Source organism: Physeter macrocephalus, chromosome 15, assembly GCF_002837175.3.
Source record: "Physeter macrocephalus isolate SW-GA chromosome 15, ASM283717v5, whole genome shotgun sequence".
Lineage (NCBI taxonomy): Eukaryota > Metazoa > Chordata > Mammalia > Artiodactyla > Physeteridae > Physeter > Physeter macrocephalus.
This window is the reverse complement of record NC_041228.1, coordinates 1140099-1157389: the sequence shown is the minus strand read 5'-3', so window position 1 is coordinate 1157389 and position 17291 is coordinate 1140099. Positions and strand designations below refer to the sequence as shown.

The window sequence follows — 17291 nt, the reverse complement described above, 5'->3', positions numbered from 1 at the left end:
TTTTCATTTTTAAATCAGTTCACACGTACAAAGATGTTTCAAAAATAATGCAGCGTTTCTAGAATTGCTTCCCTCATCTTCCCCAAATGTTAACTTCTTACATAACCATGGCACTGCCACCAAAAACAGGAACTCAGCACCGGTGCCAGACCCTCAGGCCCTTTTGGAGTCCCCCGCCGTCCATCGGCTCTTCCCTTGGGTCCACAGCCCGGTCCTGCACCGCACCTCCGCCCTGTCGCCTGGTCTTCTCACCCGACACCGCCCCTAGAGGCCCCGGCCACTCCCGGCCTCCCACTGCTCATGGCTTACATTCCAGGGCTTTCACTTCGCCTCATTCTAAGACCCCCTAGGTAATCACAGCCGTCCCTGTTTTTGACAGCTGACGCTCACAGGTTTGCCCGCCGGTCTGTGAACTAGAAACACCCTCCAGGCACCACACACACTGAGGTCCCAGGTCCCAGCCCTTCGACCCCCACCCCCCAGAGCACCTCCTGGGAACATCCGAATCTGCAAGGCCCGTGGGCACAGACCTGCACAGTGGCCACCTTGGGAAAGCTGGCTGACTCGAGTCTCTGCCCCACTGGCCCCGCTGCCCAACCAGGAACAAGAGCCCCCGGCCCTCTCCTCTGGCTCTTCTGTCGGGGGGCAGGTGCCTCACTTCCCTCCGTGGCCCAGATGCTGGTCACCCTCGGAGGGAGGCCTCCCGGGATACAGGGTACCAGAGGGAGCAGTGTGCGTGTGCCTATGTGTGCGTGTGTGCGCCGTGTGCACGTGTGTTCTAAAGGAAATTTTTTAACATTTATTTGTTTATTTATTTATTTATTTACTATTTATTTTGGCTGCGCCGGGTCTTAGTTGCAGCACGCGGGATCCTCGTTGCAGCACGCGGGCTTCTTCGTTGCGGCATGCGTGCGGGATCTAGTTCCCCGACCAGTGATCGAACCTGGGCCCCCTGCATTGAGAGCGCGGAGTCTTATCCACTGGACCACTAGGGAAGTCCCTGCACGTGTGTTCTGTGTTTGGTGTCGGTGTCGTGTGCACAGGGCTGGTGTTGGCATGTGTGCACGCTGTGTGCTCAGTGGAGATGCAGGGCTGGGCATCCCACCAGAGCGTGGCCAGGGCAGCCCTCCAGTTTCCTTTTCCCCAGAATGTTGCCCCATTCTGGCCTGGCCCAGCCTGGGCAACAGAGGAGAGGCGAGGGGCACCAAGACGGGCGGGTGGCTCCTTTGGCCCCAAGGAAGCAAGCCAGGGGCCTGGGGACCCAGGGGGGGAGGGGCCGCCCCTGCCCACCCAGGACAAGAGGGTCTGGGGCAGATCCCTGCAGCCCCCTTCCCGGGCCGGCCCTGCAGTGGGGGATTCGGAGTGAAGAAGAGGTGAAACCTGTGCCATGAGGGGAGAGCCAGTTCTCAGAAACTGTGCAGAAGTCGGCTCTCAGGGCCACACGGCCTGGCCTCTGCTGACCCGTCCACAGCCTCCCCTCCCTTAGAGAGTGACGGCCAGCTGGTGAAGACCCACTGCGAGCCAGACAGCACTCACCCAGGACCCTCCAGCTACTGGGGAGCGGAGGGGGACCAGGGACTCCACTGTGACTGCGCAGCCTCCCCCAGAAAGGGGCTGCCAAGCTCAGCCAGGACAGGGGCTGCAGGGGAGGGAGCTGGGTGTGCAGAGGTGGTCCTGAAGGACCAGGACCCCCAGGAACTGAAGTTGGTGCCCTAACTGTGCTGGTGATAACAGGCGCGTTGGGAAGTAAAATTAGAAACCAGTCTCCTGCAAACCCAGAAAACCTCTGCACATGAATTGTGTTCCTGGATCAGCATTAAACAGAGCGCCGTGCACATCACAGGCAGTCCGCTGAGCTGAGAGATGGCAAAGACGGACAGCTCCTCTGCCGCACAGCAGTTCTCCAGACCTACCGGGACTGGTCCTCGGGGGACTGCAGCGCTGACCCACGGCTCGCCCCAAATTCACCTTCTAAAAGGATTTAACTCCATCTCAAGTTAGCTCAGTTCTCAAGAGAGAGAATTCATCACGACCAGTTTTCAAAAGCGATTGCTCCAAGAAGAGAGAGGCAGGAAATTGCCTTCCTTTCTTGCTCCAGGGAGAATAATTTTTTGCCTTCTTTTTCATGGGCGCCCCTCACGTGCAGATGAACCATGACTCTCTGCCGGCGCCTGTGTTTGTCCTGCTGCCCACTGCGTCTCAGGAAAGGGCGGCCAAGCTCCCGTCTAATATGGCTCAAATCAAGTTTATTTCCATTTTACATTCCATTTCTTTCTCCAACTCAATGCTTTTATTACATAAATAACGCTGTTTCCTATAGAGAGTTCTAATAAGCCATCTGAAAAATAAACGTCATGAACTAGGGGCTTTGTCCCTAAGGTAGAAATGGACAGAATCAAAAATACCTAGTGCCTCCACACAGCAAGAATTTATATGTGTTGGTCATACTGTGAAATACATTTCTCATGGCGGATGTTGGTCAAAAACATGTAAGAGGGGCTTCCCTGGTGGCGCAGTGGTCAAGAATCCGCCTGCCAATGCAGGGGACACGGGATCGAGCCCTGGTCCGGGAAGCTCCCACATGCTGCGCGTGCCACAACTACTGAGGCCCGCGCGCCTAGAGCCCGTGCTCCGCAACAAGAGAAGCCACCGCAGTGAGAAGCCCGCACACCGGGACGAACAGTAGCCCCCGCTCGCCACAACTAGAGAAAGCCCGCGCGCAGTAACGAAGATCCAACGCAGCCAAAAATAAATTAAATAAATAAATTTATTTTAAAAAACCCAACCATGTAAGTGTGTGCTCGCTCAGGCTGAGCCTCCTGGGGGTGGGGGGAGGGGCTTGGGGCCGCCCCCGGTAGGAGGAGGGGACTGTGGCTGGGTGCCAGCCACACGCCCTGTGCTTGACCAAGGCTGGGCCTCACCCACAGCCTGAGTCCCACCCAGGGCCCAGGGAGAATCCTCTGCGGGGACACAGGCTGAGGCCTGGCTCTGGGGGGCCAGGAACTGTGAACGCTCCCTTCTCGTGCCAGACCCTAAAGCCATGAGACACACAGTAGAGTAAATGTTGTCGGGACAAAGCCCGTTTTAAACAATTTCCCTCTACCCCGTCCCTTCCCTGGTATCCAGGGAAGTCCCTTCTAGAGAGAGCCTGTGTGAGGAGCGTTTCCAGGAGCCCAGGCCTTCATGGAGCGCTGAGCGGGGGCCCCGCCAACGCCCACCTGCTCTTCCAGGGGCCCCCATCTCCTGGCGCGGGGGGCCCCATCTCCTGGCGGGGTCCCCCCTCCATCCCTGCCTTCTCCCCTCCCTCCTTCCACAGGGCTGGCCTGCAACGTCCTGAAGCTTCTCCCATCTGACCCTCTGCCCCTCCTCCCTTGCCCTTCACAGGGTTCCATCCAGATCCTGCCCTTCTCTCTATCCCCGGGGGTCTGCTTCTCAGAGCACCCAAACCGACACCCCCCTCCCGCCCCTCGCCTCCCCTCCCCGGCATGGCGGAGTCATGGACACGGGGCAGTGCGGCGGGTGTAGGGAGACACGGGCGGGCCCTCGACCTGGGGCAAAGGAAGGGTGTGGGGGGAGCAGAGAGGAGGTGGGTTTGCGCTTCTCGGGACGCGGGCGGCCCTGGGGGGGCGGGGAGCACACTCCAGCGCAGCTCATCGCCCAGGGGCGGGCGCTGAGGACGACCCGCTGACCACCTCCTTCCCGGGGGGCGCTGAGGGCCGGCTTTTCTGCATTTCCTAGTAGAAATTTTACAAACAAGCTGGTTTGCAAAAGGTCTCATGACGGCAGCAAGAGACGAGAAGAACAGAGAGCCTCCTGCGCGGTCCCTGAAATCCGCTGCGGCTCTCTGGCTCGGCGCGGCCGCCGCAGAGAACACATCCCGTCTCCCCCAGGGGAGCCGGTTAGGAGCCAGTGAGGACGGCGACAGGGCATGGACGGGCCCTTGAGCCGCGCCGCTCAGCCCAAAGGGAGCGTCCTCTGATGGGCAAGCCGCTGGCCAGGCTGAGGCTTGTGAGAACCGCGCTGAAGTCCGAGGCCGGAGTGACGCTGGTGAAGCAACGGTGGGTGTGAGAGACACGTCCAGCCTCCGGCCCTCTGGGCTCCCAGGGGCCACAGATGGCTGGCTGCTGCCCCGCAGGCGGCACAGGGGCCCGGCCCGGCCTCCCGGCTGCTCTGTTGGAAGAGCTCAGAGCCGGCCCACGCGGCCCGCCGGGCAGAGCTGCAGGGGGGCCCGCAGGGTCCTGGTGCCGGCGCCCCCCTGGACATCCGGAGCCCACTCCTCGGCAGAACATCAGAGTGTCCCCACGGAGGGGCTCTTCCCCACTCCCAGGACACCTTGCGGAGCTTGAAGCAGAGATGCTTGTGAGAGTAAAACCCCAAGACTCAAGCAGGGGAGAACTACAGGGGCACCTGACCAGGGCCCAGGGCAGGAGCCGCCTGGAGGCCTCTGAGGTAAAAGCAGCGGCAGGGAAAGGATGAAGCCGGCCTGTCCCCGGAGCGTGTGAGTGAATCCACCGTGTCCGGGAGGACGGACAACAGAGAACAGCGAACAGCTTCGGGGGAAACCGGCCGCGGCCTTGAAGCCTGTGCAGGGTGCACTGCACGCTCCGGCCACCAGAGGGCGAACGAGGGGAGGGGGGCGCGCGAGGGGCGGGGACTGCGGACTGGATAGAGAGGGGCGGGGGGAGGAGACTGGGGACGCGGGGCGGGGACTGGGGACTGGCTGGAGAGGGGCGGGGGAGCCGGAACTGGGGAGTGGGGGAGCGAGGTGGGGTGCAAGACGCCAGTGGGGCCGACCGGGGAGGCGGGCGGCTCCCGGACCCGTGCGTTCTGCCGCGTGCCAGCCCGGCCCCGGCGAGCACCAGGGACAGGGACACGTTCCGCCTCCCGAGGCCCCGCCCGCCACCGCAGGCCGAGCCTGAGCACCGTGCAGAGGCAGACAGCAGCTGACACCCGGCGCGGGTGGATGTCCCTCCCTTCGCAGGAAGAAACCAAAATGCCCGAGAGCGACGACTGCCCCATCTGCACCCCAGCCGCCGCTCCCCCTTGGCGCCGTCAGCCCCCATCCTCTGCAGACGCGAGGGCAGTGGCTCCAGGCTCCCTGCTCGGACACCGCCGCCTTGCCCGGTGAAGCCTGCTCCAGACCCAGGACAGGACTAGGGGCCATCCAGCAGCAAATGTGCCCCCCATAATTCAAAGTGTGCGTCACCCAAACCTCAGTAGTCTCTGCCAGGAGAACGTTCCCCAGGAATCATGAGTTAGGAGTACAGCCCGGATACAATTTACACACATCCTGGGGGGGTGGGGGGACCTGCCACCTTCTGCCTCTGCCCTGCTGGGCTTCCCTCCCCCACTCCCCCACCAGGCTCTCTCTCTTTAGAGGGAGTGTCACCACCCCATGGCACATACCAAGATGGAAGGCTTCCCCCATCTGAGCCCTGTACCCGTGTGACATCCCCCTGGACTAAAAGGGCAGCTGGAACAAAGCCTTGAGGAATGAAGTGTGACTGAGGGTGGAAGGGCTGGATCACCGGCACAGATGCTACTCAGTCTCCGTGCTGGAAGATCTGGGCCTCTTCACTTCCTGGCTCACTTGCCAACCTGGCAGGGCTCTGGGGCACCAGCACCTGGCACCAGAGGGCACTCCAGGCCCAAGGGGTGCCCAGACCGCCTTCAGGACAGCCAGGAGAAGGGAGGGGCGAGCAGGAGGGAGGCCTAGTGACTTCTAAAGGGGGCATAAGGATTGACGGGCCAAAGGGGTGGTTCCTGGTTTCCTGGACCAGCCTGGCTAGCATGGAGACCTGAGAGCAAGCAGGCCAGTGAGGGGCCATGCAGGAGGACACTTGGCCAAGGCTGCATCCACCTCTACCCATTGGGCAGTGCTCAGGACAGGGGCTGCCCGAGAAGCTGTGAGGCAAACTGGATCGGAAAAGCAAGCAGCCCTGGAAATCGGCAGTTTGCAAAGCTCAAAGAACTTGGCAAGCTCAGAGCTTTTCAGGCAGCCTTAGAAGAGGGAGCAAGGCAACATGGAGGGGGTACAGAGTAACCCCAGTGAGGACTTAAAAAATTTTTCACAACCTAAAAGTTGAGAGTTATGTTTTACTCAGAGGGACGTTTTAGGACTTCAAGCCTGCGAGGCAGCACCTCAAGTAACCCCGAGAGAACTGCTCTGAGGAGGCGAGGGGGGAGCCAGGTTATGTAGAAGTTTTGCAACACAGGGCAGGTAGTTTGAATGTCAAAAGATTACTGTTAATTAAAGAAAACCAGATATCCCAAGTTAAGGAATTTAGCACGTTTCTATGTACGAGAAGATGCAAGAGTCTGGGCTCACTGAAATCATTCCTTTGATAGGCACCTCAGCTCTCTGGGGCCAGCATCCTGTGTTTTCACGTCCTGAGTTTCCTCAGGGCTCACCGTAGGGAGTGGCTGCAGTCTGATGGCTGCTAGATGGCAGGTATTCTTTCCTTCCTGAGTGCCCTCAGGGCTCACCGCCTCCTGTGGGAGGGCTGCAATCGCTGATGGCTGTGACATCCTTTGTTTACTGATATGGCAGCAAATACTCCATTTCTCACCCGAGACCGGGGAAGTGCTGGGAGGGGCGCCAGAACTTGGGGGCGGGGGTCCATGTGCCTCCATGTGCCCCCACTGCAGGGGCCTCACTCCAACCAGGCCCTCTGAGAGTGGGGATGGAGCCTGTGGCCTTCCCAACCTGCCCAGCCCCGCCCTGGGTGTGCATGGGGCGAGGTCCCAGCCAACGCTGGTATGACCGCACCAGAAAGCCCGACACACGGGTGCAGGCAGCTCTATGTAGAATTCCTCCTGGTCAGAACCGTGGACTGTTAGAATCCAGAAATCAGGACAGATCACGGGGGCTGGCCACCTTCTGGACATTCTGAGGAAATCACACTCTGTCTGTAAAAGGTCCCTCTTAGGGACAAGAAGTCCTTAGAGGGCATATCCTCGGACATGAACTGGCCCAGATGAGAAATGACTAAAAGTGCTGGGGATTTCCCTGGTGGCCCAGTGGCTAAGACTCTGCGCTCCCAGTGCAGGGGGCCCAGGTTCGATCCCTGGTCAGGGAACTGGATCCCCCATGCCACAACTAAAGATCCCGCACGCAGCAACGTCCTATGTGCCGCAACTAAGACCTGGCGCAGCCAAATAAATAAATAAATATATATTTTTTTAAAAGACTAAAAGCACTGGATGCTGAGGGGCCGTATAAACCTAATCCCAACCTCAAGGCAGGGAAAATCAGTAAAATGGAGCAGGGAGCAAGGTGGTTGGCCGGGGTGCCCCAGTCCTGGCCAAAGTGTCCAGCAGGTGGGGCCCCAGAGTGCCTGTGCCCCTCCAGGTCATTGCCTGCCAGGTCCCCTGAGACCCTATGAGGTGGGCGATTCCGTGCCCAGGGGAGATAGAGAGAAAATTGCAGCTCTGAGCCAAGCTCGCCCGGAAGTCCCACCCACTGCCCCGTGTCTGAGGTGCTTCCGAGAGGAGAGGTTCAGAGTGACCCAAAGGCAGCCGCCTCATGGTGGCCACGGAACTCTGGGCCATGACAAGACGAGTGGCTCCCGCCCCAGGCATACTGTGGATGGCCACTGTCATCACGTGGCTCCCAGCCAGAGAGATCCAGGTACCCGAATTTCCCCTGCTGGAGGTCCTACGTCATGTCTGCCCTGGAAGGATGTGTAGGCGAGGCCCAGGTGGCAGAGATGACACACCTGGCGGGTTCGGACCTGCTTCCCCAGCGCAGGGAGGCTTCGTTAGAGACACCTCGTTGGACTCACTGTGTGCCCGCTGCCCTGCTCACCACGCTTCCCCTGAACTGCCCCCTCACAAGCCCCACGTGCACTGCAGCGGGCTGGCCTGGGCATTTGGGCCTCCTGGGATTTGTGACACGTGGGACTGGCAGCACAAGGTCAGATTTTAAGGTCTGTGTGGAAAGGAGAAGCCGCAGGGCCACAGGGGGCGTGGGCAGCTCTGGGGGGGCGGGCAGGCCAGAAGGAAGGGAAGCAGAGACAGAGGCAGAGGTATCTGCAGAATGACTAGACCCGAAAGTGGGGAGACACACACCTGGCCGTTCCAGCAGGTGTCCAGTGGGTGAGAGGCAATTTCCCAGAGCCCAAGGTTGAAGGAGGGAGACTGAGTGGGCCCCCCAAGGGTGGGTGGGCCTTTTAGGAAAGCCCCCCTGGCATCACTTTGATCCCAGGAAACGCCTCTGGCTGATGAGCCTGGCTATGTCAAGCTCATGGATATAGACCAGGAAGTCACACCTCCCAGGGCTGCCTTGTGTTCAAGGGCATGGCCTTCTAAGTGCAGCAGGCTAATCTGGCCATCCCCCCCAACACACACCCCACCCTCACCCCAATCAGACAAATCTGACTGCATGTCCCTGGGCCCCAGGGCTGTGTAACCCCGAGGATGTCATCACTCCTCAGCTGGGACATCTCATGACACAGAGTCCCACCTTCAGCCTCCAAGGAAAAAGCCCCCAAAGCCTCTCCAAGTTGATCTATCCCACTCTCCTGTCATCTGGTCATCAAAGAAGACCACAGGAGAAGCTGACCCGACCCAGAACTCTGAACACACAAACCCACTCAGCAGACAATCACACAATCCCTCGCCTCCACGCATAATCACGTGGTGCCCAGTGTACCCCTACCTTGCCCATGAGACTGGTCTCCGGCTACAGGACGCTTCTTCCCACCTGCTCCATCCTGGCCACCGCCCCCCCCCATCCTGCCTCAGTCCCTCTCCCTTGTCTAGTTAAGAGGCCACTTCTCCTGGGGCCCTCCCCCACTGTCACCGCAGATGCCACCAGCAGATGACACCCAGAAAGGCTGCAAGAAAAGGTCAGGTGCAAAAAACAGCTCCAACAGGAAATGTGTTGTGAAAGTAAGACGTGCGAATCTGCAGGGACCCATCAGGTGCTGAGAGGGCTCTGCACGAAGAGAAGGGAACCAGCAGACGGGGACACGTACAGGAAGGGCGCTCTGCCTGGCGGCCCCCGCCCACGGGCAGCCCTTGGCACCTCCAGCTCCCGCAGGCTGCGAGGCTCTTCCATCCCCGCCAGGCAGAAGCAGGAGCAAGGCCGGGGGTGCTGCAGAGCCTGGCCCCTGAGCCTGGCTCACAAGCCCGGGGTGGGGGACGCAGGGCCGCACACAGTGGGCGCTCTGTGAACGTTTGCTGAAAGGCAATTAATGGCACCTGGAGACAGAACACAGGAAACGCACTGGCGTCAGACTAAGGACGGCCCGCTTCACTCTAACAGGGGCCGCTAGGTTCCGCGCTGAGAGGGTCAGATCAGGCTGGCTTTGTGAGGACGCGCCCCGCACCCAGTCCCGGCTGCAGGGGAGCACCCAGGGGGCTCTTGAGTTCTCCTGGGCTGAGGGTCAAGACGCTGGTGCGGCCCGGGGCTCCTGTTGGGCGGCACTGCGGCCCGCAGTCACTGCCCCGGAAGCCCCCTCCTCCACCCTCTCACCCTCGTCCTGTCACCTGGCCCGGGCGTGGCGTGCTGAAGGCCTCTTCGCAGCCCCCATGCCACTCTGCAGAAGGGGTTCCGAGTACAGACCCTCGGCCTCCCCGGACGCATCCCCTCCCCCGAGCTCCGCCTCAAAAGTGTCCGCCCACCTGGGGGCCTCCCCCACCCCCGCCCAGCCTGGCCGGGCTGTCGCGATACGTCCCCGCCCAAGCGGACCAGGCGGACCGGCTGCGACGGGCCCTGCGCAGGGGTGAGGGGCTGGTGGGCGGGGCCTGGGCGCCAAGTCCCGCCTCCCGCACGCCCCCTGCGCTCGCGCGCCGCCTGGCCGCCCGGGAGAGCGGGCTGCCGCGGGCTCGGGCTCGGGGGTAGGCTTGACTGCGCGGCCGGGCCGGGGACCTGCGTCCGCCGGCGGTGAGTCAGGGCCCGGGCCGGGCGGGCGGGGGCGCGGCGACGGGGCCCTGCCCAGCGAGGAGCGGGAGCGGGCGAGTGGGGCGCCAGGGAGGCGGGAGAGGCCTGCGGGAGGCTGGGGGTCGGGGTTGCGAGCGGCCCCGGCCCCTGGGCGCCTCGCCTCCACTCCCGGCCCCCCAGCCTCCCGGCCCTCCCCAGTATCTCCAAAGGACGAGGGTGGAAGCGGGCGGAGACTGCAGCCGGGCGCCCTCCCGGGCTGGGGAGCCTAGGGCTGCGCAGGCGCCGGGGGCTCATCGCCCAACTCTGGGGCCCATCCCCTGACCCCTCACATGGGGACTGGGGAGGGGCCAGCCTTCCTGACTTGAAGGGGCTGGGGGTCTTGGCGCGCTGGCAGGAAGGAGAGAGTTAACTGCCCTGGTGGGTCACCATGGGGACGGGAGCCTGCGTTGGGAAGAGGTGAAGGCACCTTGTTTGGCATAGATTACGCAAGTATATGAGGTGCCTAGGAGCCCAACCCCCTGCGCTGGGCCACCACAGGCCCCTTCCATCCCTGGGGCCCAGGACGTGCTCCTACGTCTCTTGCTGGCCCAGCGTCTCTGAAGGGCCAGGCTCTCCCGGAGATCAGCCCTGTGAGCCTGGGGGAGGAGTGCACAGTCTGGGTCCCGAATGGCCCTGCCCGCAAACCCACGGGCTCCCCTCCGGGCTCCCTTCCGCCTGGCCCTGCTAATGTGGACACATTAGTATCCAGTGCCTGGACTCAGCCCAGCAGGGCGCACTCGGTCGGGTACCTGGCAGCAGGCAGTGGGGATGCTGGCCGTGACCGCGGAGGTGCGCCCCAGAGCTTCCTTCGGGACAGCTCAGGGCTCCTCTCGCCGGAACTTCACTTGGTGGAGGAGGAAACCGAGGCTCCTTCCTCCCTAACTGCCGGGATCCCGGAAGAGGCCCCAGCTGGGCTTGGCGCTCTTCTTGGACCTCTGCAGCCCCTGCTCCCAACCCCAAGACGTCAGCCCCTGCCGAGACCTGAAGCCCATTCTCAGGGTCTCCGCCAGCCCCTCCCAAAATCTGTTCTCTCCCTGGCCTCCTGCCTCCCGGCGCCTGGGGACTAGCCCTTCCCCCGCCCGCCCACGGCTCTCCCCAGCAGAAGGTACCAGACTGCTCCTCCCACACTGCGCCTCCCGCAAAAGAGACAGAACCCCAGCTGGTCGCATTCAAAGTGCTTTCTCCATCCACTGCTAAGGACCTCTGCCCAAGGGAGGGTCCTGGTGCAAGACAGCCCCCAGGCGCTCACGGCCACCTGCCAGAGCCTGTGCCTGTTCCCGCTGGGGTGACTGGTGGCACGCTGCTGGGTCTCCCTGAGCCTCCCCCAGCCACGAAGGGGGGCGAGTAGCAGATACGTACGGGGTCATTGTCTTCAGCGTTAAATAACACAGAATGGGAGAGCCCCTCGCCCCTCTCCCAGCACAGAAGCTGCCCAGGTGGATACTCAGCTAGATATGCCTCATGCCCCCAGCCCAGCTCTAGGTCCCCATGTGAGGCACAGAGCTGGCCCCTGGAAAGTCCTGGACGCAGGTCAGCTAATATTACTGGTCGCCATCCCCCCCTAGGGCCCTTGGATTCGAGAAATTGCTAAGAGGCCAGACGAGAATTCCAGGCAAGGCTTTACTGGGGCTCGAGCTGCAGCACGAGGAAGCAAAAGCAAGGAACAGCTCCCGAGAGGAGCTACTTGAGCCCTTAAATGGGGTGATAACGGGGGCAGATCTGTGGGTCAGGCAGGAGGCATAGCTTAGGTGGCCTGTCCCCCCCCTTGGGGGTACCGGGCAGGAATGATGTGCAGTACCCTGCTTTTGCTCCCAGCACCTCAAAAACGTAGTCTGTGGCTTCTTGTACCCTGTCGCCCCACTGTGCATGGGCGCAGTTATTTTTAGTCACTTATAGTTTCTTTGTATCTTGTTGCTCTAGGGGACGTTTGTCCAGGTGCAAGCACTCTGATAGAGGATCCCAGGTCCCAGCCTGTGTCACCCACACGCCCCGGACCGTGGGCAGGGGCCACTCCCTTGACCTCCCTTTCTGGGTGATTCTGAGAATCCTAATGAGTTCCCTCCCCCCCAGCAGCAAGTGCCACAGACTTGGGGAAGGGTCTCAGCTAGGAGTCTGCACTGAGTGAGGGGCAGGTTGGGAGTGGAGTAGAAAGACCCTCTGTGCTCTGGCCCTGCTGCTGGAAGCTGGCAGCTCCCCCCGTCTACGAAGTGGGGACCCCAGGCTGCCCCCAGGGCCCCGCGCAAGGGGTGGTGGGCCCCGCCCTCCAGCGAGCTGTCTCTTTAGCTCAGGCTGACTTCTTTGGCTTCGTGAGACCCCAGCCGGGACGCCAGTCCCCTCCAGAATGAAGGTCTTCCTGCCGGTGCTGCTGGCTGCCCTCCTGGGTGTGGAGCGAGGTGAGGTACCCTGGGGCCCCAGGCCTCTGAGCGGGCTGTGCCCTCCTCCTGGACTCCCTCTCCCCTTTCTCTCCCAAGCGGTGCCCATGTCGCCTACTCTGTGCCACCTAACAGGCTCCTCTCCCACGGCGAAGCGGTCCCTCCTACCCCCGCCCCCACTGGCGGCCTCAGCCCTGCCTGGACACTTGGGGCATCACCGGAGCTCCTCCAGAGCCAGGGTCTGGTGTCACTGTCTGCTGGGTCTCCAGCCCGGGCCCAGGATACCATAGTTGCTCAGTCAGTGCCTGCACAAGATGGGATGTCCTCGTGCCTCTGGGTCCGGGCTGGGAGGGGACACAGGAAGACTCCTGGGCGTGAGACACGCATCCCTCCTTCTGCAGCCCACTCCCTGGTGTGCTTCTCTTGCGTGAATAAGAACAGCAACTGGTACTGCCTGAAGCCCACCGTCTGCTCCGATACGGACAACTACTGTGTGACCATCTCTGCATCCGCTGGCATCGGTGAGTGCAGACGCAGGGCGTCTGGGCTTCCCCCAGCCCAGCCCTGTCCTCTGTGCCCCCCTCTCACGACCTCGTTCTCCTGTGCAGGGAACGTGGTGGACTTTGGCTACACCCTGAACAAGGGCTGCTCCCCGATCTGCCCCATCCCGAGCGTCAATCTCGGTGTGGCGGCCGTGAGCACCCACTGCTGCCAGAGCTTCCTGTGCAACCTCGGCGCGGCCGACGGCGGGCTGCGGGCCAGCGCCACCGTGCTGGGCCTCGGGCTTCTGCTCAGCCTGCTGTTGGCCCTGCTGTGATTTGGCCCCTGACCCCCGGGACCCTGTGCCCGGCCCAGACTCCCAAAGCTCAGGAAGGAAGGAAAGCCCAGCTCCTCCCAGACCCAAGAGGATCTCGAAGCCTCCTCCCCTAGACTCCTCACCCTGCTGAGCCCACCCCCTAGGCCCTGGGTCCCCACAGGCAGGCCTGCCCCCTGCACCCACACACCTGCCGGCTACCCTTACATCCCGGTCAGCCTTCCAGGGGGAACCTGGGAACGGAGCCTGAGGGCCCCAGAGTCAGAACCACGTCCCAGGGACATGCTGGGAGGGGCACCTGATCCCAGGCCTGCCCCTGTCCAGGCCCTGTCCGCCCGCAGGTGCGGAAGATGTGCTGTGCGGACAGGCGCTGGTCCGTGCGCCCTGCCGGGCACGGGTGAGTGTGTGGCCAGGTCTCGGCCTGCGTGGGGGGAGGATGGGAGGAAGCGTCAGGAGCCCAGCCCCAAGCGCCAGCGCAGAGCCCCAAGCGCCAACGCAGAGCCCCTCTCCCCTGGCGTCTCTGCACGCCTCATTTCACTCACTTCGAGGGCAGCCTTTAGGAAGACAGGCCTTCCACTGTCCACAGGTCTAGGCTGCTGACCCAGGAATCTGCTCCCAGTCGGGCCCCCTCCCTCCACCGCCACACTGGAGCCCGCCTGCTGCTTCGGTGCCTCAAATAAACACAGGTGTTCCCACCCTTTCCGGCTCTAGGTGTGGCCCACAGCCTGAGACTGCCCCTCCCATCAGGGTCCTGCTGAGGGGCAGGGGGCAGCAGAGATGCAGAGCCGCAGGTGTAGAGGGTCTGAGGGTCCCCTGCGATCGGGCCCCCACCCTGAGGCCCACGGGGAGGCAGTGGGGAAGAGGGTCGCCGGAGACCACAGCTAGCTGCCCTCGGCCGGGCAGCGTTGGGAAGTTTATTCTCTGGACAGGACTGGACTGGACAGAGAAACAAGCAGAGGTCAGCCTGCTTCTGGGTGGAAGGCAGGACCCTACAGAGGGAGGGATGGGGTTGGGGGGGAGGGGAGGGGAGGGGACCCCCCCAGCCGGGGTTCCGGGACTTGGGTATGGCGTGCCTGGTCCCCGCGAGGGCTCGGGTTGTGGCCCTCATCCCGGGCCCGGGTCACAGCTGCTTCTGGGTGGAAGGCAGGACCCTACAGAGGGAGGGATGGGGTTGGGGGGGAGGGGAGGGGAGGGGAGGGGAGGGGACCCCCCCAGCCGGGGTTCCGGGACTTGGGTATGGCGTGCCTGGTCCCCGCGAGGGCTCGGGTTGTGGCCCTCATCCCGGGCCCGGGTCACAGGAGCAGGTGAGCAGCTCTGCACAGAATGGGCCCCGTGACACACATGGATGCAGCATCCTCGGCGTCATTGCCACCAAGGGGGATGCCAGCCAGCACTTGGGGTCGAGCGCCAGTGCGGTGATAGAGCTCAAGGGAGGGACGGGAGGAGCGGTCTGCCCCAGGAAATCAGGACGACAAGGGGAAGGAGACCCAGGCCCAGCCAACATCTTGTGGAAGGGTCCAGAAGCACATCACAGCAGTCTGGTGGAAATTCACGGGGTGGTAGAAATGTTGAGATTCACTTGAGTGGATCAGACCAGCATTAAAAACCAAAGCAAGAAAAAGAATTCAAGGGGATGAAATCAGAATGTCCCCCAGGAATGCTGGTTACCCCTGAAGTTCAGAGTCCTCTAAACAGAATGTTGCAGGGACTTCCCCGGCGGTCCAGTGGTTAGGAATCTGCGCTTCCACTGCAGGGGGCACGGGTTCAATCCCTAGTCTGCTGTGCGGTGCAGCCAAAAAAAAAACCAAAACACAACAAAAATGCTGCCCACCGTTCCAGTTCCACGAGGATTAAATTGCAACCCACTGCAGTCGCCCACCAGCAGTATGTCCTGATGCGAATTCACGATAGGGTAAAACAGGAGGAAGCATGCAGTGTTTTGGATGTGGGCCCCTAGTTAAGATGTGGATCTAAGGGAGAAATTCAGTGACCCCCGATTCTTGCGTCTTCCCATACATAGAAAGCACTAAAATCATTAACTTGAGATGTCTGTCTTTTGCGATTAGTAGTAATCTTTTACCAAGATGTATGCTTGACCACCTGTATTTCCCAGTCAAAAAATTCATATATATCTTGGCTCCCCTACCTCTCCGGAGCTACTGAGAGGCTGTCTTCCAGGCTAGAGTCCTCAGTAAAGTCCCCGCAAAAAACTGAAACTGTGTAAGCAGATAGGTTAGGGGGTCCCCAGAGAAAGAGAACCAGGAATGGCTTTCTTGACGTAAGAGAAGCCATTTTGGCCTAAGCCATTTTGTGATCTAAGCCTGGCCGCAATGCTTGCCCTTGAACAGGTCTCGGTGATCAGTGATCTTAAGGGAACAAAAGAATACAGGAACAGAGGAAAAGCAGTCAAACAATAGTGCAGTGGTGAAGCAGAGTACTAGTTCCTCCTCAAGGGATATACATAATATACCTTTGAGTTCTGTAAGGAACTAAGGCCCCCACCCAGGTGGTGGGTGGAGGATGATGATGTCCCTTCTGAACTTCAGTCAACCCAAGCCTGGACTCTGCAACCTTTGCCCCAATTCTATACTGAATAATCCTCTGCTCAAACCCCTTCATGAATATGCATGTACACTTAGCTTAAAACTTCCCCAGTGTCGCTGTTGGGGAGACTCTGCTTTGGGTAAGATCCCTGGTGTTCTCCTTATTTGCTGCCTGTAATACATCCTTCCTTCTGCTCTTTGGCATGGTTGTGGCTTTTGGCTCCACACCTACCAAGAGGTGAGCCCAGTTTTCAGGTAACAACTGCTTTTACATTGTGCATTTTGTTTGCTTTGTTTATTGTCGACGGTCCCCACATAGAATGCATCCACTGTGTTGTTCACGCAAAACAAATCACAAGCAACTTTGCTAAAAGGACTGAGGAGAGCAGGGTGGGGCAGTGGTGGTGATAGGGACAGAGTGAAGGGACAAAGTAGGCGATTAAATAGTTACTCCCACTAAAGGATCGTAAGTAAAGAAAAAAGTATGGGAGACCCCTGTAAGTTAATGATCACGCGAAAAAGCAGGCTTGCCTAGCAACAAAACCATGCAACAGAAGCACAAGACATGCCCCAAAACAATGGTGGAGCAAGACCCACATCCTGCCCGGTGAGGTCAGTAAGGTAATGATTCCTAGAACATGCTCCTCTGCGCACACTGAAAACAAAAACATAGGGAAAGGTGACGTTCTACTGAAACCTGAGATGATTTACCGCGTTTTAGTATATGTTACCACCTTTTTGCCCATTTCCATAGCACCATGACAGTCCTGGTTTGACCATGTAGGGACAAGAAAACTTCCCTGCCTGACGTGGAGGAGGAGCTGATGATGGAAGTTTGACGTCTACTCAAGAATGAGGAAGAAGGTGGTCTTCTTCCCCTCACTTTTTCTACATTATAAAAATGTAGCCCACCCAGCTTTCATCACGGGCGCTCCCTTGCCCACCCGCTTGCATCTCTCACGAGTGCCCTATACTAATAAACCTTTTCCTTACCTGTCACTGCCTCTTGCTGGATTCTTTCTGCACTGAAGAACCTATGCTCTACTGAGTCCCAAAACGCGTTCTGTCGTTTCAGCGGGGCCAGGGGAACATGCACAGGCGGACTTGACCATCGCAGTTGGGAGTTTGGGTTTGACTGGGGACACTGGGAGCCAGGGGGTGGGGAGGCAGTGGCAGGACAGGTATGTAACAAATGCTCTGTTCCCACTAATGCTAACCTCAGCTTCCATCTCTGTGTACTGACTATTGTGCAGGTGATATTGATCTGTTATACTCTTCCCACAACTACAGTGAGAGATGGATGTGGTTACCTCCAGGTTTCAGAAGTGAAAACCAGGGCTCAGAGGGTTGAAGCCACTTGTCCTACTTGGTCTATGACCCTGGGGGTGCCCAGCATTTCCTCTGCTCCGGGTTGGAGGGCAAAGTCCCTTGCGGGCTGGGTTCGGAGGGGGCGGCTGGCCGTCCTCCTGGTTCGGCTGCGCCTCCCTCCCTGGGGCGGGGCTGGAAGGCACAGGCTGTGCAGCAGCAGAGGGAGGCTGGGTGGGGCTGGACGGGGGAGGAGCCCAGGGCTCGGAGTTTCCATTTCCTACAGCTTGAGGGAGGGCGGGGAGGGGAAACCCCAGGAGAGGGCAGGAAGG

At 60.5% G+C, this 17291-nt stretch overlaps 1 protein-coding gene across 1 annotated transcript; it reads left to right on the top strand.

Annotated features, from left to right (window-relative positions):
- Nucleotides 1–9769: 9769 nt before the first annotated feature.
- On the top strand, nucleotides 9770–16561 carry LY6E (lymphocyte antigen 6 family member E). Its single transcript, XM_028500682.2, has 5 exons — nucleotides 9770–9889; nucleotides 12209–12318; nucleotides 12699–12818; nucleotides 12906–13508; nucleotides 16439–16561. Exons 2-4 carry the CDS (start codon nucleotides 12267–12269, stop codon nucleotides 13112–13114), a joined length of 381 nt encoding a protein of 126 aa, XP_028356483.1. The 5' UTR covers nucleotides 9770–9889; nucleotides 12209–12266; the 3' UTR covers nucleotides 13115–13508; nucleotides 16439–16561.
- Nucleotides 16562–17291: the final 730 nt, after the last annotated feature.

What these genes read in the sequence shown, in the direction of transcription:
- LY6E (XM_028500682.2), top strand. Translation starts at nt 12,267, where the DNA reads ATGAAGGTCTTCCTGCCGGTGCTGCTGGCTGCCCTCCTGGGTGTGGAG. An exon ending in CCTCCTGGGTGTGGAGCGAG is followed by an intron (nt 12,319 to 12,698) that starts GTGAGGTACCCT and finishes CTCCTTCTGCAG; the next exon opens with CCCACTCCCTGGTGTGCTTC. An exon ending in CTCTGCATCCGCTGGCATCG is followed by an intron (nt 12,819 to 12,905) that starts GTGAGTGCAGAC and finishes TCTCCTGTGCAG; the next exon opens with GGAACGTGGTGGACTTTGGC.